We start from the raw sequence: 23,096 nt of genomic DNA, 5'->3' as shown, positions 1-23,096 counted from the left end.
TCATGATCCATGCCTGGCTCAGCCGCTGCTGAGCCATTGCTGGTATCTTATCTCAGGGTTACAGGTCATGGGAGGGGTTAATTCCATTCTGCCTCGCTTCGAAGCACAGGCCGCTATATCCTGGCGTTGCTCCTCCGGAACAGTGCCAGTAATAGTTCCTGCTCTGCAGCGTGCGTGCCTGGCTCCCGTGAGTTAACCTGATCTGTCCTGCCTCCCTGCTACCTGGTCCTGACCCGCGCCCTCCTGTGTTCATCTGTCCCTCATTTCTTGACTCTCCGTTCCTATCTGTAGTTATTGTCCCAATCCTATCTGTTTGACCCCGGGCCCGACCTGTGTATCCTCCACCCCTGTACGTTACTTTGACTCCCCGGCCTCTGACCTGTATCCTCGTTCCCGACCTCGGCTCCGTCTCTCCCTTTTGCTGTATACGTAATATCCCGGCTCTTGACCCCTGGCTATCACCTGACTACAATTTTTTTTACTCCTGTACTATTGACGAGACCTCATGTTGCAGACCTGGCTTGCTAACTACTCTATCGCCCTCTTGGGAGTTATTTGCTAACTGCACTTTGGAGATCTCTCTCCAATCTGTCTCAGTGCCCCCACAAGCGAGCGTGACACCTATTTACTAAAATCAATGTTTAAAAAAAAAAAAAAAAAAAAAAAGATCATTAATAAAATGTTCCTATAATTTGACTAGTCTAAGGGGCGTTATTTCCCCAGACTAGTCGGCCCTCTTTCCATATTATTACACCCCAGTGGTCATGATAACTTGATTTCCATGAGCCAGCGTCATCACAGTTCCTGGAAACCTTGAGAATGCGCGTGGCTCATTTTCACAACGCCAGTGTACCCCAGAAGCCCGGTGTACGCGTCCCGGCTTCAGAGAGGCGCACTGCTCATGATCAGAGGCTGTTTTTTCGATCATGTGCAGTATGCCTCTATGAAGCTGGGAAACGTACACCTGACTACAGAGGTGCTCTGACACTGCCAAAATGAGTCGCGCACATGCGCAAGTTTTCCAGGAGCTGCGGTGATGCCGGCTCGTGGAAATTATGTTATCATGCCCCTAGGGCTGACTAGTCTGGGGAACTAACACCCCTTTGACATACCAAAAGCCTAAATAGCATAGCAACAGCGCACTTTATAAATTATTTTGTAAAACATTGATTTTAGTAAATAGCATCATACAGGGCTGGATAGGCAGGGAATTTGGGCATACACATGTGAATGCTGTTGGGTTGGAGGGCATAGGGTACCTGACTGGTTCTCTTTAAGTCCCCCATATACATAGGACTATCATCGGCCAAATCCACCAATTTCGACAGGTTTAGCTGACAGTCAAATGTAATGCAAACACAGATAAATAAACCACACAAGTTTGCCGATTCTGTTCAGTGAAAAAAATTGAACTTTTGGGGTTCATGGGTCAGTGGTATGTCTGGAGGAGAAACAATGAAACAAACTTTGAGTTCACCCAGGACTAGAGATGAGCGAACCGGTCCCGGTTCGGCTCGAGGTCGGTTCGCCGAACGGAGGTCCCGTTCGAGTTCGGTTCGTCGAACGTTCGACGAACCGAACTCGAACTGCATAGGAAACAATGGCAGGCATTCACAAACACATAAAAACACCTAGAAAACACCCTCAAAGGTGTCCAAAAGGTGACAAACGACTCACAACACAAACACATGGGAAAGTGACAAGGACATATACTCATGCGAAAACAAAAGAGCAGGACAAGGAAAAAGAGGAGGACACACAGATATAGGCATGGCACGCCCTTCTAAAATCATGTAAAACACCGCAAGGTGACTCCAAGCGGAGTCTCCCTTTTTTTCCAAAAATTGGGCCACACAGACACCCCTTCAGAGGCAGCACTTGTGCCCCAGTTGTACACTTCACAGCTAGATTTGCATCAAGCACATTTAAAAATATGCCATCCTTAACCGTCCCCAGGATGACACCGGGGTAGGTAGCAAAGTCTTTCCTGATCCCAGCTCTGTTCATCTTGGATCATTTTTAAAAACAATGTAAGCAAGGGTTACTCCAAGCAGAGTCTCCCTTTTTTCCAAAAATTGGGCCCCACACACACCCACCCCTTCAGTGGCAGCAGTTGTGCCCCAGTTGTACACTTCACAGCTAGATTTGCATCGAGCACATTCAAAAATACGCCATTCTTAACCGTCCCCAGGATGACACCGGGGTAGGTAAAAGTCTTTGCTGAACCATGACTTGTTCATCTTGGCTCCTTTTAAAAAACACAGCAAGCAAGGGTTACTCCAAGCAGAGTCTCCCTTTTTTCCAAAAATTGGGCCCCACACACACCCACCCCTTCAGTGGCAGCCGTTGTGCCCCAGTTGTACACTTCACAGCTAGATTTGCATCAAGCACATTCAAAAATAGGCCATAATTAACCGTCCCCAGGATGACACCGGGGTAGGTAGCAAAGTCTTTCCTGATCCCAGCTCTGTTCATCTTGGCTCCTTTTAAAAACAATGTAAGCAAGGGTTACTCCAAGCGGAGTCTCCCTTTTTTTCCAAAAATTGGGCCCCACACACACCCACCCATTCAGTGGCAGCAGTTGTGCCCCAGTTGTACACTTCACAGCTAGATTTGCATCAAGCACATTCAAAAATACGCCATAATTAACTGTCCCCAGCATGACACCGGGGTAGGCAGATAAAGTCTTTGCTGAACCATGACTTGTTCATCTTGGCTCCTTTTAAAAACAATGTAAGCAAGGGTTACTCCAAGCGGAGTCTCCCTTTTTTTCCAAAAATTGGGCGCCACACACACCCACCCCTTCAGTGGCAGCAGTTGTGCCCCAGTTGTACACTTCACAGCTAGATTTGCATCAAGCACATTCAAAAATATGCCATCCTTAACCGTCCCCAGGATGACACCGGGGTAGGTAGCAAAGTCTTTCCTGATCCCAGCTCTGTTCATCTTGGCTCCTTTTAAAAAACACAGCAAGCAAGGGTTACTCCAAGCGGAGTCTCCCTTTTTTCCAAAAATTGGGCCCCACACACACCCACCCCTTCAATGGCAGCCGTTGTGCCCCAGCTGTACACTTCACAGCTAGATTTGCATCAAGCACATTCAAAAATACGCCATAATTAACTGTCCCCAGCATGACACCGTGGTAGGCAGATAAAGTCTTTGCTGAACCATGACTTGTTCATCTTGGCTCCTTTTAAAAACAATCTAAGCAAGGGTTACTCCAAGCGGAGTCTCCCTTTTTTTCCAAAAATTGGGCCCCACACACACCCACCCATTCAGTGGCAGCAGTTGTGCCCCAGTTGTACACTTCACAGCTAGATTTGCATCAAGCACATTCAAAAATATGCCATCCTTAACCGTCCCCAGGATGACACCGGGGTAGGTAGCAAAGTCTTTCCTGATCCCAGCTCTGTTCATCTTGGCTCCTTTTAAAAAACACAGCAAGCAAGGGTTACTCCAAGCAGAGTCTCCCTTTTTTCAAAAAATTGGGCCCCACACACACCCACCCCTTCAGTGGCAGCAGTTGTGCCCCAGTTGCAAACAGGATGTTTTGATTTGCATCAAGCACATTCCAAATCCACAAGCATTTACTCTCCCCAGGATGACACAGGGGTAGTAAATTCCTTCTGGATCCATGACTTGTTCATTTTGATGAACGTCAGTCTGTCCACATTGTCACTGGAAAGACGCGTGCGCTTATCTGTCAGCACACACCCAGCAGCACTGAAGACACGTTCAGAGACAACGCTGGCAGCTGGACACGACAAAATCTCCAAGGCGTAACTGGAGAGCTCTGGCCATTTTTCTATATTTGAAGCCCAAAAGGAGCAATGCTCCATTTGCAAAGTCATGGCATCGATGTTCATTTGGAGATACTTCTGTGTCATCCTCTCCAGCCGTTGACTATGTGTCAGACTTGTTGTCTCTGGTGGCCTTGCAAAAGAGGGTCTAAAAAAATTATGAAAAGATTCCATAAAATTGCTGTTACCAGCACCAGATACGGTCCTACTGGTACGGGTAGACTGTTGAAGATGACGAGACCGTCCCATGTTTGTCAAGTTACAACTGGGAGATTCACTCCCTGCACCTGCACGGTTGTTTGGTGGAAAAGCCGAGCTAAGATCGAGTAACAGCTTCTGCTGATACTCCTGCATACGTGCGTCCCTTTCTATGGCTGGAATTATGTCACAAAATTTGGACTTGTACCGGGGATCGAATAGTGTGGCAATCCAGTAGTCATCATCACTTCTAATTTTGACAATACGAGGGTCATGTTGGAGGTAGTGCAACAAGAAGGCACTCATGTGTCTTGCGCAGCCATGCGGACCAAGTCCACGCTGTGTTTGTGGCATAGAGGTGCTACCCGTTCTTTCTTCCTCTGACATCTCCCCCCAACCTCTTTCAACTGAAATTTGACCAAGGTCTCCCTCATCCGCTGAGTCTTCCATGTCCATGGACAGTTCGTCCTCCATTTCTTCATGTTCTCCTGCACCTTCCTCAACATTTCGCCTGCTACTATGCGCCCTTGTTGATCCCTGTCCCCCATGGTCCCATGCCTGCTGCGTTGGTGATGATGAACGTCTGGACCTTGGTGATGTTGTTGTCCCTTGCGCATATGAATCCTCCTGTAGTTCCTCCCCTTCCTGTTGTCCCACCCCCTGACTCCGAATAGTGTTTAGCGTGTGCTCCAGCATGTAAATGACTGGAATCGTCATGCTGATAATGGCATTGTCAGCGCTAAACATATTCGTCGCCATGTCGAAACTGTGCAGAAGGGTGCATAGGTCCTTGATCTGAGACCACTCCATCAGGGTGATCTGACCCACCTCTGCATCTCGTTGGCCCAGGCTATACGTCATGACGTATTGCACCAGGGTTCGGCGGTGCTGCCACAGTCGCTGTAACATGTGGAGAGTTGAATTCCAGCGTGTCGCCACATCGCATTTCAGGCGATGAACCGGCAGGCCGAAAGACTTCTGGAGCGATGCAAGTCGCTCAGCTGCGGCGCTTGAACGGCGGAAGTGAGCAGACAGTTTTCGTGCCCTGTTCAGAAGGCCATCTAGGCCGGGATAGTGTGTTAAAAATTGCTGGACGACAAGGTTCAACACGTGAGCCATACAAGGTACGTGTGTCACCTTGCCCAGGCGAAGGGCCGCACCCAGGTTTGCAGCATTGTCGCACACGGCCTTACCAGGCTGCAGGTTGAGTGGAGACAACCATTTATTAAACTCGGACCGCAGAGCTGACCACAACTCCTCAGCTGTGTGACTCTTATTCCCAAGACATGTCAAGCTAAAGACCGCCTGATGCCGTTGCGCTCTGCTGCCAGCATAGTAATGAGGGGTGCGTGATTCCTTCTGCGCAGTGAGAACGCTGGTGGCCTGACCAGGCAGGCTTGGGGCGGAGGTGGAGGACCCAGATGAGGTGGAGGATGCAGAAGCAGTGGCGGAACTTGGACAGACAGAGGATTGACACACAAGTCGTGGGGACGGCAAGACTTGTGCAGCAGACCCTTCACCATCTATCACCATAGTTACCCAGTGCCCAGTCAGCGACATGTAACGTCCCTGTCCATGCTTACTGGTCCAAGTATCGGTGGTGAAATGCACCCGTTCACACACAGAGTTTCTCAAGGAAGCGGTGATGTTGTGTGAGACATGCTGGTGTAGCGCGGGCACACCTTTCTTAGAGAAGTAGTGGCGACTAGGCATCTGGTACTGGGGCACAGCGACAGACATAAGGTCTCTAAAATCCTGTGTGTCCACTAGGCGGAAAGGCAGCATTTCGGTAGCCAACAGCTTACAGAGGGATAGAGTCAACCTCTTAGCTTTGTCATGGGTCGCAGGAAGTGGCCTTTTATTTGACCACATCTGAGGGACAGAGATCTGGCTGCTGTGTGTAGACGGTGTTGAGTAGGGTGTCCCTGGAAAAATGCAGGTTTGTGAGGAAAGTGCAGGCGGAGACATGATGTTGCCTTCATCCAACGTTGGTGCTATCGATGTCTGAGAGAGCTGTACACACTCACTTGTTTCCCCTTCCAAACCAACTGATGACCTACCAAGCAAACTGCCTGTTGCGGTTACAGTGGTGGAAGTTGTGCGTGGAAAACCAGGTGTGACAGCTGTTCCCACAGTCCTAGAAGATGAAGAGCGCGCGGATGCACTGGAAGGGGCAGGCCGTGGATGGTTCGCTCCGCTAGGCCGCATTGCAGCACAGTGAGCTTCCCACCGGGACCTATGATATTTATTCATGTGACGATTCATGGAAGAAGTTGTCAAACTGCTGAGGTTTTGACCTCTACTAACAGAATCACGACAAATTTTACACATCACATAATTTGGGCGATCTTTTTCTATGTCAAAAAAGGACCAGGCTAGGCAAGGCTTAGAGGGCATGCGACCTGCTGAGCCCCCCCGACTAGTGCTCAGAGGCAGAGTGGTGGCTGAGGATGCAGTTGTAGACGTGCTACCAGTGCTCCGACTCTGTCCAGGAAGGCGCAAGGTAACTTCGTCGTCGGTTGCATCCTCCTCCACCGCCTCTGTTGACCTCCTCGAGTGCCTGACTGGGGGTTGACAGTAGGTGGGATCTAGAACTTCATCATCAATTGTTGTGTTTGCACTCCCCTCCCCCTCAGACCGAGCCTCTTCTTGCCCTGACCGAATATTTAAGTTGTCATCCCAATCGGGTATCTGCGTCTCATCTTCATCAGTATGTTCCTCATTGTCTATAACCACAGGTGTTACAGTTTGTGACAAAGGGTCAACATTATGCTCAGAAACTTGGTCCTCATGGCCTGAATCAGAGTCACAAAGGTTCTGGGCATCACTGCAGACCATTTCCTGTTTTGTACTCACTGTAGCTTGGGAGCAGACCTCTGATTCCCAGGCTATAGTGTGACTGAACAGCTCTGCAGACTCAGCCATCTCAGTTCCACCATACTGTGCAGGGCTGATGGAGACTTCAGAGCTGGGAGAAAGCAAGTTTGATTGGGATGACAACTCAGAGGACTGGTGTTTTTTGGATGCGGTAGTTGAGGTGGCTGAGAGGGCACTTGTTGGACCACTTGAGATCCATTCAAGCATTTTCCTTTTTTGGCCATCATCTACCTTTGTTCCTGTTGTTCGTGTCCGTAAAAAAGGGAGCACATCGGATTGTCCACGGTAAGTAGTAGACATCTTACTTTTGCTGGTAGATGGTCTCTCTTCAGCAGATGATAATGGAGCTTTGCCACCTTCCCCACGGACAAACCCTTTTTTTCCTTTTCCACCACGCCTCTTCCCCTTTCCACCAGCATCTGTCATTTTGCCACTCATGTTGATTGCGACAAGATTGTGCACTTAAAATGTGGTAGTAAAAATTGAGAGGTGGTGTAGATTGCAGCGGTGGTCTAGCTTTATTAACAGCAGAATAATAAAGAATAAATATCCCTGACAATGCAACTACGGCCCTTAAACTGGCAGCATCAATTGCTAGTATAATGGCTTAGTTATAATGAGTTGGAGTGTGCAATGCAGGCAGAGGTGCTGCAAATGTCTTTGCACTAGTGGGACTATAGCAAAGTCCAATAGCCACGTTTAGGATGCCACTAGGTACACTGAGTGTTTGCTAGTATAATGGCTTAGTTATAATGAGTTGGAGTGTGCAATGCAGGTAGAGGTGCTGCAAATGTCTTTGCACTAGTGGGACTATAGCAAAGTCCAATAGCCACGTTTAGGATGCCACTAGGTACACTGAGTGTTTGCTAGTATAATGGCTTAGTTATAATGAGTTGGAGTGTGCAGAGGACAGGAGGGTACAGTGGCAGGGTTGTGGGTCTCTGGGTAGAGGAATGGAAGCCTGCCTTTCTATTCCCTCCTAATGGGGAAATGCAGCGACGAAATCCCTGACCTTTGCTACACAGACGCTGTCTCTGTTTTCAGGACCTGTCACCTATGTCTCTGACCCTGCCGGTACGAGCCCTTAAAAGGACTGATGGAAAGTGCTATCCCTAAGCTGTCCAGCGCTGTGTATACAGCAGTATCGGCGATAGGACTCAGGAGGACGGAGCTGCGCCAGTGATGTCTGACACCAAGGACGCAGAAGAGATAATGGCGTCCGGACGGGCAGATACTCGTTTTTATAATGCAGGGACATGTGACATGGACATCCTATCACACATGCCGTTGCTTCTCTGGCTAAAAGTCCACTTAGCTGTGTGTGTGTGTCTGGGATTGGCTGACATGCTGGCCCGCCCCACAAGAGGCGCGCGCTTAGGGAAGGAAGACAAGGAAAAAAAAAAAAATGGCGATCGCCATTATACAAACAGCAGTGATCTGAAGACGCTGTTCCCGCACACTATACACTGAAATGTCATAATAGTGTGAGTCACAGAGTGACTTACACTATTACAGCGGAAAGCCAGCTAGGAATTAGCTGGTTTTTTGCTGCTAGAACCGTTCTCGAACGTTTCTAGAACTATCGAGCTTTTGCAAAAAGCTCGAGTTCTAGTTCGATCTAGAACAGGCCCCAAAATCACTCGAGCCTAGAACTGGAGAACCTCGAACCGCGAACCGCGCTCAACTCTACCCAGGACTGAGCTTCCTCAGGAACACAGCCTGAAGCTGTTGTCTGGCAAGGCATAACATTTTCAGCAGGTTACAGCAGCCAAACGTGCTCAATGAAACGAAATCTGTAAGGTCATTTTCCGCGATGCTACTTATATATTCCTGAAGTGGTTATGCAGCTTTTTCTGATTATGCAATTTTTATAATTGTATTTACTGTTTCGCGCTATAAGCTTTTGAACCACAAGTTTAACTAGTCCACTCATTACAAGTTGCATGCCACTTAAGTCTTCTTAGGGTATTGAGTCTGGAAGATGCACGCCCATTTTTTTTCATTTCCAACCCCCTCTGCTTCCGACATCACCACGGTTAGCGTTTGGCAAACCTTGCAACATAGTGCGGTGCATGCGCTGTGTGATTTTCTTATGGGAACGCCCATAATTTGTTACTGCGCTTGTGTACCGCCCCAGCAGTGGTCGAACCGCTCAGATCCGGATGTCACTACTCGTGGCTCGAGGGTCTCTGGACCCGGGGGCTAAGGGTCACACCCGAGTAAATAAGGAGGCTATTTACAGGGGAGATATGAATAGTTTCTGATGCCACCCGTGGTGTGCGGTAATAGGGAGTACCGCTGCTGCCGTTGGGAGTACCCGGAGTGATGGAGTGGGGCAGCTAGATGACGTTACCCTCCACGGGTAGGGAAAACCCCCGGGACTCTGGATGGTGGTATGGGGTGCAGGGGAAGCGCAGGCTCGCTAGTTGCAGGGGTTAATCAGGTACTCACTCAGCAAGAAAGCAGATGCTGACAACGTGGTAAACCAAGTCTCTGGGTGCCGCTGCCCTCTTGGAGGAGCTCGACCGGGTCCCGTCCCCTGCAGCACTTCCTGGTGGTCTGTGGCCTGCCTCCTGGCACAGTAATTTTAGAGTGTCCAAGTGGCCCGTAAGCTTGGAGCTTACCGGGCCCCGCTCCCTACTATGAGTAGCAGAGGAGCTGTGCTCTCAGGAGCTCACGCTTGGGATTTCAGTGGGCTGCTTTGCTTGGAAAGCCCTATCCCCCTCATTGTGCTAGTGCTCCCGATCTCTGAGCTTCGTGGGAACAGTCCATATAGGCCCTGTCCTCCTCAGGTTAATTGCTGGGTTGCTTGAAGCCTCTCCCCGACCTAGGGTCCATGTACCTCGACGTGTTTCCGGTCCCAGCCCAGCTATTGAACTGCGGCTGCTGGCTATCTTCCAAGACTAGCCAAGCACCCAGTCCCAATCTCCCACGGCCGGATCTCCGATTCCTCCGGGTCCAGACCACCTTCTGCGACCTAGTCTACTTTTCTCCTGGGAGCTCCAACTCCCAGCTTCCACTCACTTCACTCCCCTGGAGCTAACTGCTCTCCTCGCTCCCCTGGAGCTAACTCACTTGTCCCCTCCCACCTCTCTGCCTGACCCTAGGCGGCCCTATTTCAGCTTAGCAGCCCACTGGTGTGCCTGGCAGGTGTGGTGTGAGGTGTGACTAGGATTTGTAGATGCTGGTGGAGGCAGTACTGCAAGATGGGAACCTAGAACCATGGGGGGTTGAATCCTGCACTGGAGAGAAAGAGCGTGCAGTACCCTGTGACGACCTGAATAGTCCAGGGGCGTCACACATGCGCCGCCCCTTGAAGTTTTACTGAGAATTTCCTTCTATGCTGGTCATAAATGAGTTGAAGAATCCTGAGACTGCAGTAATCAGATACTTGTTCTCTAAGTTGTGTTGAGCGATTTGCATTTGTTCTTTTTTCATTGGTTTATAAAAAAGAGCAAAAAGTTTGTAAATCTTCCAAATACAGTTAATTTTTCACTTGGAGTTAAATAATTTTGGTTCTAGCTATATTTTTCAATTATTAAAATGTTTCTAATAATTCTTCTGTCTTTTTTTCATATATTAGTTTTACCAAATGGTAACAAGCCATTCACGTCAGTACTCAGTGAAGAACATTTAACTCCGGATCAAGCAGATCCAACTGTGGTTAAGCCGTATGCTGCATATTCTCCCAGTGGTAATGCAAAGGTAATGTCACGCTTAGTACAAAGCGAACGATGAAAGGGAAGGGAAACCCTGTTTCTAAGGAAGGGGGTGATGGTGACCCCTGACTAAACCTACCACTGGCCCCTGGCTTTCCTCACCACCCTAGATAGGTTATCCACCTATGCGCTGAGCAGGATACCTGACCCTGGCTGACCCTTAAATAGGCCCTAGGTAGGGAACAGATGGGATGGGATGAGTGCTTAGTCAACTCCACTAAGGTCTAAAGAGACACAGGGAGTACAAACAGGTGGAAAGTAAACAAATAACTTATCTCCAGATGACTCACGGAGAGGAACTGCAACAAAGTTTCTCGAGATGAATACAAGCCGACTGCTTGCATTGAAAACCTTTTAAGGGTATTAGAGCTATCACCAGCACCGAGTAAGGGTGAATGAGGGTATTTAAAGACACAAAGGGAAGGGCTGAAGATTAACAGCTGAAAAGGTGAGGAAATCTGCAGGGTCCTAAAGAGAAAGGGATAAACCCCAAGTAGAAGAAAAGGGAAAGACAGAGAGCAACTTGTGTAGCCAAAGGATGCGACCTTCTACAGCCGGAAATTACAGGACATGACACACCTGTGACAGGTATGCAACAGAAATGTCAATCATTGGTACAAGACTTCTGTGACGCCCTGGCAAAACCAGGTAGTCACACAGATTAGGCCGCACAAAACCTTCCCATAAAGGGTTACACCTAAGCCGACAAAACCCTAGTCACCCCCCTCAGGGTAGGACAGGCACACCAGTGGGCGGGACCAGGCGGATGGAGAACACCCACCTAGGGGGTCTGGAGAACTCGGGGCGGGAAAAGAGTCAGTTTAAGTTTAGAGAGGAGAGTGAAAAGCAGGAGCTGAAGTGGAGTGGAGTAGTTGAGAGGAGGAAGTTGCAGTTGAGGAGACAGAAGGAAAGGCATCGGGGTTGGAGGCCCGGCGTGCTGGCTAGGTGGCAGACGGTGGTCCGTGTCTGCCAAGAGACGGGAAGTCGGCTGCTGGAGATCCGAGGTGGACCGGGGCAGGGTTGTAGCCCGCCGGTACCGATACCAGAGAACCAACATGGAAACCGTGCACAGAGGGGGTACTTTGACCCTGAAGCCAGGACCGGAACCAACAGCCTAGCTAATTATCCAATTGAGGGCAGGAGTTTAGGTCCTGTCCCAACCAAAGTCCCAAAAGCAGACAACCACCCACAGAGAGGGATAGGGCATCCGCCAGGGCCCGTAGATCCCAAGAGTCAGCGTCAGCGGGCACGGTTCCCAACCAAAGGACCGGGAGTGGACTCCCGTGTTACACACCGGGAAGTCCAACACCTCAAACACAGAGTGCAGAGGAAAAGTGACACAGACGACCAGCCCGGGTGTGGGACCAGAGTACACCCGGCCGCGACGGCCGGCCACCAACAGCTTGGTTTACTAGGACTTCTGTGATTTATTCAACCGTGAGTAAGCTAACATCCCCCGGTCTGACCGGGCGCGCCGGCCTCTGCCGTCAACATCCCCAGCATGGAGACATTGGGCCCCGGGGCATCCATCCCTACCCACGGAGGGGTTAACATCCAGCTGCCAACCCATAGCCCCCGGGAGTTCCACAACAGCAGCGGTGGTGCCACATCTCACCACACACCGTGGGTGGCGTCACTGACAGTTTACATCAAACCCCGTACAAATATGTCCCCCTTTATTTGAAGTGTCCGCGCGACCCCCGGGTCCGGTAGAATCCCTCGAGCCACACTGTGGATCCGGATCCGTGCAGCACCGGCTGCTAGCACGGGGGCGGCACACTTCTATATCATGTAGAACCTGGACACCAGAATATCCAATAGTATCTGATAACGAGAAACATTCATACAGTTGTGCCACAAACACAACCAACTTGATGCACATGTGACTTAGGTGTGACTGCAACAAGTGACGCAACTTCTCACATTCATGTGTCCACTCACGTACCGCAATAAGTCTATAATAAGCTAAGCCATAGCCAGTCACACATCCACACCACACTTCTTGCTGCAACCTCTCGCCATTTTGTTAGGAAAGCCAGATGCCTGCCCTTGGTAAGACACAACAGCACACACACCATCCAGCTTGCCCAAGCACCAAACAGGAACGCTGCTTGCACTCTGGCTTACACAGTGTTAAAGGGAAGGTGCCACGTTTTTTAATTTTTGTATTTATAATAGTGATTACGGAATCAATTATTTTTAAAATTAATTTCACTGTTTATTTAGTTTTTATTTAATTTCTATTTTTACTCAAACACTGGGGGCTGCCATCTTGGATTTGCTGTATGTAACGACAGATACTCACCTCAAATACGGCAGTCCCTGTGCATAAGAGATAGTAGTCGGGCTCTGACCCTATCTCCTGCACTGTGTCTGCTCACTGCTGTGACCTGGACATGCCCCCTCAGCTGTCCAGATCACAGCTTTAGGAGGAGGAGACCGTCGCCATCTGTATGGAGCCCATAGCGTCTACTGTGTGGCTGTGTGCTCTATTGACCCCCTGAGCATGGTGGCGGTGAATATGGCGGTGGTTTATGGCTTATCCTGGAGTTGTGCTGTGGAAGTCGCGCTGCGATCACCACACCCCCCTCCGTGTGTGCTTGCATCGGGCCTCCACTCCCTCCCACATGTGCTCACCTTGGGCCTCCGCTCCCGGCAGCTTCTCCTCACTACTGTGTGCTCTGATCACTGACAGGAGGAACAACCAAGACACCAAGCTGACAGGAGGCTGCTGGGGGCATAGGTCTGAGATGTGTGCGTGCGGTTGGGAGTGGTGATCGTGGCATGACATCTGTAGTACAGTGCTGGGCTCAGGCTGCAGATCAGCCCTCCACGCCACATGTCACCTCAGACCTCTGCTCATAGTAGCTTCTCTTGTCAGCCTGGTGTCTCAGCAGTTCCTCCTCTCAGTGCTCAGAGCACAGTATATGGAGCACAGAAATATGGGGACACAGAAATATGGGGGCACAGAAATATTGGGGCACATGAATATCGGGGCAGAGTATATGGTGAATAGTATACAGTGGAGCACTATGCCAGCTGTCCTTGGTGACACTTTAGACATATTAGGATCACCTTACCAACAAAATGGCTCCGCACGGAGATCCTAAACTTCATTTTCCCTTCACACTTGTAACCACAGAAGCAATGATGTAAATTATGTTGATCACAGATATATCCATTGATTTTGTTTTCATAAGATTATTATAGCTATGGCATGGAAATATTGAATTTCCATGTGATATCCCTGGTATGAACTGGAGACGTCCAGTCTACTCTACTAGCTAATTTAGTTATCTACTCACAGAGACGATGCTGCCAGGTATCCAGGGATATCTGATTTTAATGTATCTAATCCATAATAAGTTTTACTGCACCTTCTAAATACACAACATATATATTTGATGGTATCATAATACATGGCATAAAGTTTTCACAACATACTTAGGAAGTACAGGAATTGGAGAGAAACTAAACTAAATTGATGAGCGGAATAAGAAATCAAATTTACGATATCAGTGTAAAAACAAGTTACGATTTTCCTATTAATTTCAAATTCCAATAAAAATAGCATAGACTGGAGGAAAAGCCATGTATATAGAGAAGTTATTAATTCAATGCAGGAAAGGTTCTCTACAGTAAGGGTAGTAGTGGTAGTAACTGGATCAATAACGGAAATAAAAGGGTTCAATCGTACAACCTGATTAACATGTTTGATCCTTTTCTTGGTTTGTAGGGGAAGCTTGTTTACGCCAATCAAGGTAAACTGAGTGACTTTGAAGCTCTTAGTAAAATTGTGAACCTGACTGGGACCATTGCCATCGTGCGCTACGGAGGAGCTGGAAGATCAACTAAAGTATGTCATTTTTTTTGTGGCAGGAAATTCTTCATACAGAAACAATATTACTTGAAAAATTTTATTTTTTTTATTTTATTTGGGTCACCTGAACAAGCATTTCCATTAGTAATATATTGCACTCATTTACTGCTAGAGATTCACATGTGCTTTTAGTAGCAGAAAAGAAAAAAAATACCAGCTCACCCTTTCCCAATCAATCCAGATAATGAGAAAACCTCAGACCACGTCACTGTGTGGTTTTCATGTATACTTCCCAAAAAAAAGGTCCAATTTCCAGATCAAAATTAAGTCTGTATTTGTGTGAAGATAGCCTGGGCTATAGATTGTTCGTTCAAATGTAATAAGATTATCTGTGTATGTAAATAATCAAAATATAGATGTCATTGCATAATTATCTGTGTGTCTATATGACAATTGCACAGACGCCATAATATGATTCTAAGCTGTATGGTCAAGAAAGAGTTAACCAAGGACAAATGAACATTGTACAAACAATGAACAGAGAAGGTATTCATGCTTATCAGTGGTTTCACATAAAGAGAGAATGTATTATCCGTGGGATGAAATGTGCGTTTTCATGTCCCTAGGCACCTCCCTGTACTGTTTCGATGTGTGTGAAAAGATAGATTGATACTTTTGTACACGTCTGAAGGTTGAAATGTAATGCTGATATCTGATCCATTAAATACATGAACCAGTCGTATATACTGGCTCAAAGAGTGAACACAGTTTCTGTAGTCATTGCTTCTGAGTTATTTATTATAACTGTACAGATAGCTAATTTGGACCCGTCCTTTGGATTTGCCCTGAAGAAAGACTCCATTAGCAGTCTTACCTAAATTTCTCCCTTGACATTTGTAGTCCATTAAAAAAAAAAAAAAAAAAATTGTAAAAATCATGTGTGGGTAAAAACTCCGCAAGACACCCAACGCGTTTCGAACTATAACAACGTTTTTAATCCTGGTGTATAACAAGCTCATTAATAGCAAGACAAAGTAAAGTCAGAGGTGCTTCACTTTAGCTATTAGCTCCTAATAAATGAAACCTAGTGATGGCAGATAAAAATGAAAACTCTTTAGCTTCTGCCTTAAAAGGGTGATCCAAAACTAATATTGATTTTATTAATAAATGGCTATTTATTGTAATAACGTAATGTTTTTTTTCTAATACACTCTAATTAAAAAGTATCTATCAATCTCTCACTATGCTAACTGCTTTTATTTATTTTTCCCCAACTTCCTTTTTGATGACGCTTTGTTTGAGAATCTCCAGTGCATGCTGAGATACCCAAACAAGACATCATCAAGGGGCAGAAGTTGTGGTCACTGATGCAGCCTCTGCCCCCTCCCTGAAACAAACATCATCAGGAGACAGAAGCTACAGTAAGTGATGCAGCCTCTGTTCCTTTCCTGAAACAAAGTGTCATCAGGGGCAGAGGCTGCAGTCATTGCCACAGCCTCTTCCCTTTCCCTGAAATAAAGCGTCATCAGGGAGCAGAGATACCGAAACAAGATGTAATCAAGGGGCAAAAGCTGTGGTCACTGGTGCAGCCTCTGCCCCTTTCCTGAAACAACGTGTCATCAGGGGGCAGAAGCTGTGGTCACTGACTAAGCCTCCGTTCCCTTACTAAAACAAAGCATCATCATGGGGCAGAGGCTGCGGTCATTGCTGCAGTCTCTGCCCCCTCCCTGAAACAAACATCATCAGGAGGCAGAAGCTACAGTCACTGATGCAGCTTCTGCTCCTTTCCTGAAACAAAGTGTCATCAGGGGCAAAAGCTGTGGTCACTGACTAAGCCTCTGCCCCTTTACTAAAACAGAACGTCATCATGAGACAAACATTGTGGTCACCGACGCAGCCTCTGCCTTCTACCCGAAACAAAGCGTCATCATGGACCACAGTTTCTGCCCCCTTCCTAAAACAAAGCTACATTATAGGGCAGAAACTGTGGTCACTGATGCAGTTTTTGGCCCTTCCTGAAGCAAAGTGTCATCAGTGATGTCCATTTCAGGAGGTGGGCTAGTCCCTGTGCTACTGTGCATGTGGCGGTTATCAATATACACTCAGTAGAGCTCCCTTTTCACTGCGAGTTAGTATTTTCACTGCACAGTGACAGTGCGCTCCCTCACCAGTTCTGATGAAAAGTGACGTGCCAGGAAGAGAGCACACTGTCAGTGCGCATTGTAAGGAGAAAACCCAGCAAGCATAGACCAGCCACTCCCCCAATAGTGATGTCTATTTCAGAGATGGGGCTGGTCACTGCTCTCCCGGTTCTTTCCTTACAATATGCACTGGCTGCTCATTACACCTCATTAGAGACAGCGAAGGAGGGCACTGTCACTGTGAATTGAAAATAATATCGCACAGTGAGCAGGGTGCTTCTACTGAGCATACATTGGAATTAACCCCTGAAACGAATGTCACTGATGATGCTTTGTTTCAGCACTGCACTGAGTATGGCCAGGAGCTTTCAGCTTTCAATCCCAGTCAACTTCAGTATCACTACACTTTTGACGCTGCAGAGGCAAGCTGCCACATATAGAACCATCAGGGGTGCATAGTTTGGGTAATGCCTCTGGTCTGAATGCCAATTAGATGTATCCACCCCTAGAAACAAGGAAGATGTCCTGAAAAAGCAAGAGGAGATGAAACGTTTAATCGGAACATTATGAAAAACTACTTCATTATACTTAGTAAATATGACCAGTATGATGTTTTAAAGCATTCTAACAATTTCCTTATTACTTAGGCAATAAATGCAGCCAGGTTTGGCGTCATTGGCCTCATTGTGTATACAGACCCCAAAGATATTAATGATGGGGCTGCTGATGATTCTCAAACATATCCTCATTCCTGGTACATGCCCCCATCTGGGGTAGAGCGAGGCTCTTATGTTGAAGACTTTGGAGATCTGCTTACTCCATATTATCCAGCTAAAAGTAAGCATAAGACCCCATTCACACTGTCGTTTGTTCATATATGTGTAGTATCAGTGGGGTTTTTTTTACGAATAGAAGTTATACTAATTATAGCCTATGGGGCGGTTCACATGTCCATGTCTGATGGAGGATCGAGTGTCCTGGAAAACAAAAACATAGGCATGTCCACTTTTGATCCAAGTTCTGGATCAGGCTCTTCCTCTCAAATTAATGGTTCTGTGAAAAGAAAGTCCAGAACCCAAATGTCATCAATGTGTCATCCGAATGTTCTTTATTGATAATATATCTAATGAGTACTAGAAGCCTACAATTTTGCTTTTTGGCAAACGAGAAAAACGGATGCAACACTGATGGCAAAACTGGACACATGGATTATAATCGGATACAGCAAAAAGGGAAACAAGTCTTGTTTTTTTCACGTATGAGAATAAAACATCTGAATAAGGGCTCATTCACATGAGCGTTCCGTTTGTCCTGGTCAGTTCCTGTTTTTTTGCGGATCCACGGACAGGACCATCTTTTCAATGTCTTTTGTGTAGGATCGGATGGCACACGGAAGAACTTCCGTGTGCATCCGATCCTACAAAAAAACACATCGGATGCTGTATGTCCATTCCGTTATTATGGAACATGTCTTATTCTGTTCCGTAATAACAGACCATGACTCAATACAAGCCAATGGGCCGGCAAAATCCCTGGAAGCCGCACGGAATCACTTCCGTGTGACCTCCGTCGGGTGCCCGTGCAGTCTGTGTCCTGCTCCCTGCCAGCCCCGCAGCTGCCCGCACTTCAGTATCAGCAGCTTCTCACACTGCAGTGCCAGCAACTGCGGGGATGATGAGCGCTGTCGTCAGGAGGTTAGATGAGATCATTACCTGCTGTAACGATCTCCTGCTCTCCTGACGTCAGTGCTGTCACTGCCTTCTATGCCCGCCGCGTTCGCACATCAAGTCTCGCGGGCGGCCTGAGACTGTCACTAGCGGTGACGTCACAGGCTCCCGCGATTCTTTGCTGAGAATGCGGCGGGCATAGAAGTCAGTGACAGCGCTGACGTCAGGAGTCCAGGAGATCATCACAGCAGGAAATGATCTCATCTATCCTCCTGACAGCAGCGCTCGTCATCCCCTGCAGTGACCTGGGCTGACCTATTGATGTTAGCTCAGGTCACTGCACGGCTCTCCCAGCCAATGGGGAACATTCTGTTCTTCACTGACTGGGACATTAACTAAGGTATGGATCGTCCTGGGACCCCCTTATTGGATTACGCCGGAACCGGATTTGATTGTTCTTTTCAATAAATTGGTGAAAGAGAGAAAGTTTTGGGGAGTGTTTTTTCAAATAAAACTTTTTTTGTTGTCTATTTTTTTCTTATTACTGACTGGGTTTGTGATGTCGGGTATCTGATAGACGCCGTGACATCACTAGCCCCAGGGCTTGATGCTAGGTGACATTACACATCTGGCATAAACCCCATATATTACCCCGTTTGCCACCGCACCAGGGCAACGGGATGAGTTTGGGCAAAGTGCCAGGATTGGCGCATCTAATGGATGCGCTACTTCTGGGGCGGCTGTAGCCTGCTATTTTTAGGCTGGGGATTGTCCAATATCAGTGGACCTCCCTAGTCTGAGAATACTAGACCACAGCTGTCCGCTTTACCTTGGCTGGTGATCCAATTTGGGGGGACCCCGTGTTTTTTGTTTTAAATTATTTATTTAATTTAATTTAAAATAACAGAGTGGGGTGCCCTCTGCTTTGGATTACGAGCTAAGGTGAAGCTGCCAGCTGTGGTTACAAAAAATAGGGGGGACCCCACGTCATTTTTTTTTAATTATTTATTTATTTTTTGGCTAAATACAAGGCTAAGCACCCTTTAGTGGCACATGAATGTCAATAAAGGGTGCCAGCTTTGCATATGCAGGGGGGTAGGACATTATATATGTCTTTCTCATTTATCTATCTATCTCTCTATCCCTCTGTTCATTCATTCATTCATTCATTCATTCATCCCTCTATCGCTCTGTCTCTATATCTATCCATCTCTATATCTACTCATCTATTTATCTTTCTTGCTGCTTCCGTTTTTTGCGGTCCGCAAAAAAAACGGAAAGCACACGGATGACACACGGATGACACACGGATGCATCCGTGAAAAAAAACGGACTGTTCGGAACGGTCATGTGAATGTAGCCTAAATTATCATTTTCTTGAATGTTTTTAGTATTAGCCATGGATCTCAATGGTCTTCTATTTTGCCCTTATTATTATAATTATTATTATTATTATTATTCTTTGCATGACTGGTCTTTCTAGTTTTACTGATATCAAATACTTGTTAGTTTCTACCATTGACTATGAAATTATTTTTACAGATTTTACCTACAGAAGAGATGAAAATGATATTCCAGGACGCCCTCCGATTCCAACTCAACCAATAGGATTTGGGGATGCACAGAAACTTATATGGTAAGAGGCTTGAAACAAGACTTTTTTTTCCGAAGCCACTTAAAAGAATGATATATATATATATATATATATATATATATATATATATATATATCTTTTCATACAGCCAGATCAGATCTCATACTTTGCACTGATGAGGGACAACCATCCATGTCTGCAAATTGAAGTTCTGATCCGGCATAATTCCTAAGTCATATGAAAAGGCTCATTAAAGGGCCACTTTTGACTTTTAAGATTGCTACTCCCAATAGGAGGCACCAGAGCTCGTCTTCTTCCTCCCTGAAGAGACAATTTGAATATTTCCCAGAGGAGCATTGCAGCTATAAGACTCCTCACTGGCAGCCAGAATTGTTTTTTCAGGTCTCCGCAAGGAGAACAGATTTCCCCTTAGACCCCACTATAGCTTCTCATACAGCCAGATCAGAACTCATACTTTGCACTGACAAGGGACAACCATACCGAGACACTGTGTCTGCAAATTCAGGTTCTGATCTGGCATAAATCCTAAGTCATATGAAAAGGCTTGTTAAAGGGCCACTTTTGACTTTTAGGATTGCTACTTCCAATAGGTGGCATGTGAGGACATAGGGATATATTCTGAGCTATAAGCCATATTCCTATAGCCGCCATCTTGTCAGGGGTGTGTGACTGGGCCTTCAGGTCTAAAGAGGCTTCAATCAGTATGCTAATGAACGTGAGGAAATTGTCTGTGGAGCAGAAGGCAATCTCCTATGATATGGAAATTAGCTGAGCTGTTAGACCTGGAAAACAGCAAAGGGGGAGGAAGACCCCCCTCGGTGACCCTGTGTGAGGAAGTTCCTAACTAATTAACAGGCTCCTGAACACCTGAGACAGAGAGGAGCCAGGAATAAATGTGTAATATCTCGTGAGCCGTGTTTCCTATAAATATGTCAGGCAGAAATATGGCATCGGGGCAGGCTGATGATTCCAGCACCTATTTTATATAGGTGTGGGACCTTTGGAGGTATCCCAAACTTGATATGGGCCAGTGGGGGACCAGCAGACCACCCATGTGTCCTATCATTTTGAAGGTAAAATCATAACTGTAAAAATGAGAGCATTGGCGTCCGCCTACGACGTTCCCAGGCAAAGTTATGGCCAATAATCATTTTGGGATATTATTTTAGACTCCAGCCAGGGGTGGGGCAATCCTCCCCTGTGAGTTCACTAAGGTAGGAGGGGACCTGGATTTAGCCAGTTTGATAAACCCAGTTCAGACATTTTTAGCCCGTCTTTGCTCGGGGGTCACGTGTTAAGAAACACATGTGAGGAAGTCCATGAAACCCTGGTCGAACAGCGCACCCCTGTGGCTAGACGCACAAGGTAACTGCTTGAACTGTATGTCTGTTTGTAGCCATACCTTATTTGTAAATGTTCTCTGACCTATATATGTATAGTCTGTAAATTCCGTATTTTATATATTGTAGTTTCTAGTGTGGCTTAGGCCGATTAAAATATATAATTAATCTTGGGCTGTTCTGTTATCTCGATCCTGAACTCCACGTCTGTGTGCTCGGCTTAATGTTATCGTAATCGATTGGTGGCAGCGATTTTATGCCAAGGATCATTGTGGGGCAACCAGTGAGATCTGAGAGAGGTTTAGATATATTCCGTCCGCTGAGGTCAGGGGAATATTTACCTTACTCTCACCGGGAACCCTTCAATCATCGGCATAGTAGAATAGCGGACTCCTGGCTTATTGTCGGGCAATTCCATAATTGGCCTGACTATAAGAGGAGCGCCAGAAAGCGCGTCACGTGCTCTGTCTGTCGGCAGGGTGGTGGAAAGGGGGGCCGTATCTTCCGCTTCCTACCCCCCTGTTCGTGACAGCCGTGTCTGCAAATTGAAGTTCTAAGTCATATGAAAAGGCTCATTAAAGGGCCACTTTTGACTTTTAAGATTGCTACTTCCAATAGTTGGCACCAGAGCTCGTCTCCTTCCTCCCTGAAGAGACAATTTGAATATTTCCCAGAGGAGCATTGCAGCTGTAAGACTCTTCACTCGCAGCCAGAATTGGTTTGTCGGGTCTTCGCAAGGAGAAAAGATTTCCTCTTAGACTTTACTATAGCTTCTCATACTGCCAGATCAGATCTCATACTTTGCACTGACGAGGGACAACCATCCTGAAACACCGTGTCTGCAAATTGAGGTTCTGATTTGGCATAAATCCGAAGTCATATGAAAAGGCTTGTTAAAGGGCCACTTTTGACTTTTAGGATTGCTACTTCCAATAGGTGGCTCTAGAGTTTGTCTCTTCAGGGAGGAAGGAGACAATCTGTAAACACTGAAACTTTACCTTTTGGTTATGTGTATTACATTCCCCTTCCTCCTGATGGGGTTCCATGAATCAGAGATGTTGGCTGCCACGTGCAGGATCCTTAGATTGTTTAAGGCCATGGTCATACATTGAGTAGTGAGTTTTTAACCTCAGTATTTGTAAGCCAAAACCAGGAGTGGGGCCATCAGAGGAAAAGTATAATAGAAACACGGGCACCACTTCTGCATTCTTCACCCACCTGGTTTTGGCAAAAAACTCACCAAATACTCAATGTGTGTACGTGGCATACAAGGGATTGTTCCAGCAAGCAACTATGTCTATTTACCCTTTTGTAGCATTTGGACATCCCAGAATATATCAGCCAGAGAGGAAAGCCATGAACAAGCAGCAATTTTTGCTTTGGCAGAATATAACCATGTATGTCTTTCAGAGACTCAGCAAGAAAAATATCTTTCTGTAACTTACCCCATCAAAACCAGCTGTTGTTTTGAGGTGTTGGGGTCGGGGGTGCAACAATACTTTAAAGATGTCATTGTGCAGGAGTGATGGGAGGGTAGAGCAGGACTGTCTTTACTTATGTGAAAAGAAATAGCAAACAATGGGAATCCGTGCTAATGATAGGCTTCTCAATTTGTCTTTTCCCAAAAAGGCATGATGCTTAGCGGTCACACACACAGTGAGGCACAATTCCTGAAAGGTCTTCACCTGTGTACCCCCAACTCCAGTCCTCAAGAGCCACCAACAGGTCATGTTTTCAGGATTTCTTTAGTATTGCACAAGTGTTGGAATCATCCCCTGAGCAGTTGATTAAATCATCAGCTGTGCAATACTAAGGAAATCCTGAAAACATGCACAGTTGGTGGCTCAAGAGGACTGAAGTTGGGGAACATTGGTCTACACCGCACTCCTGTCCAGAGAAATTTCTTTACATTGCTACAA

At 46.7% G+C, this 23,096-nt stretch overlaps 1 protein-coding gene across 1 annotated transcript in view; it reads left to right on the top strand.

Annotated features, from left to right (window-relative positions):
- The window catches only part of NAALADL1 (N-acetylated alpha-linked acidic dipeptidase like 1), an 88,465-nt gene that overhangs the window by 10,288 nt on the left and 55,081 nt on the right, over positions 1 to 23,096 (top strand). Inside the window, exons 3-6 of the mRNA XM_075326779.1 lie at positions 10,459 to 10,580; positions 14,331 to 14,450; positions 17,203 to 17,392; positions 19,765 to 19,858. Of these exons, the coding sequence (XP_075182894.1) occupies positions 10,459 to 10,580; positions 14,331 to 14,450; positions 17,203 to 17,392; positions 19,765 to 19,858 (526 nt within the window). The remainder of the gene's footprint in view (positions 1 to 10,458; positions 10,581 to 14,330; positions 14,451 to 17,202; positions 17,393 to 19,764; positions 19,859 to 23,096) is intronic.

The sequence above is a fragment of the Anomaloglossus baeobatrachus genome, chromosome 10 (genome assembly GCF_048569485.1).
Source record: "Anomaloglossus baeobatrachus isolate aAnoBae1 chromosome 10, aAnoBae1.hap1, whole genome shotgun sequence".
NCBI classification, from domain to species: Eukaryota; Metazoa; Chordata; class Amphibia; order Anura; family Aromobatidae; genus Anomaloglossus; species Anomaloglossus baeobatrachus.
Note: the sequence above shows the minus strand (reverse complement) of the source record. Positions and strands in the feature narration are given on the sequence as shown.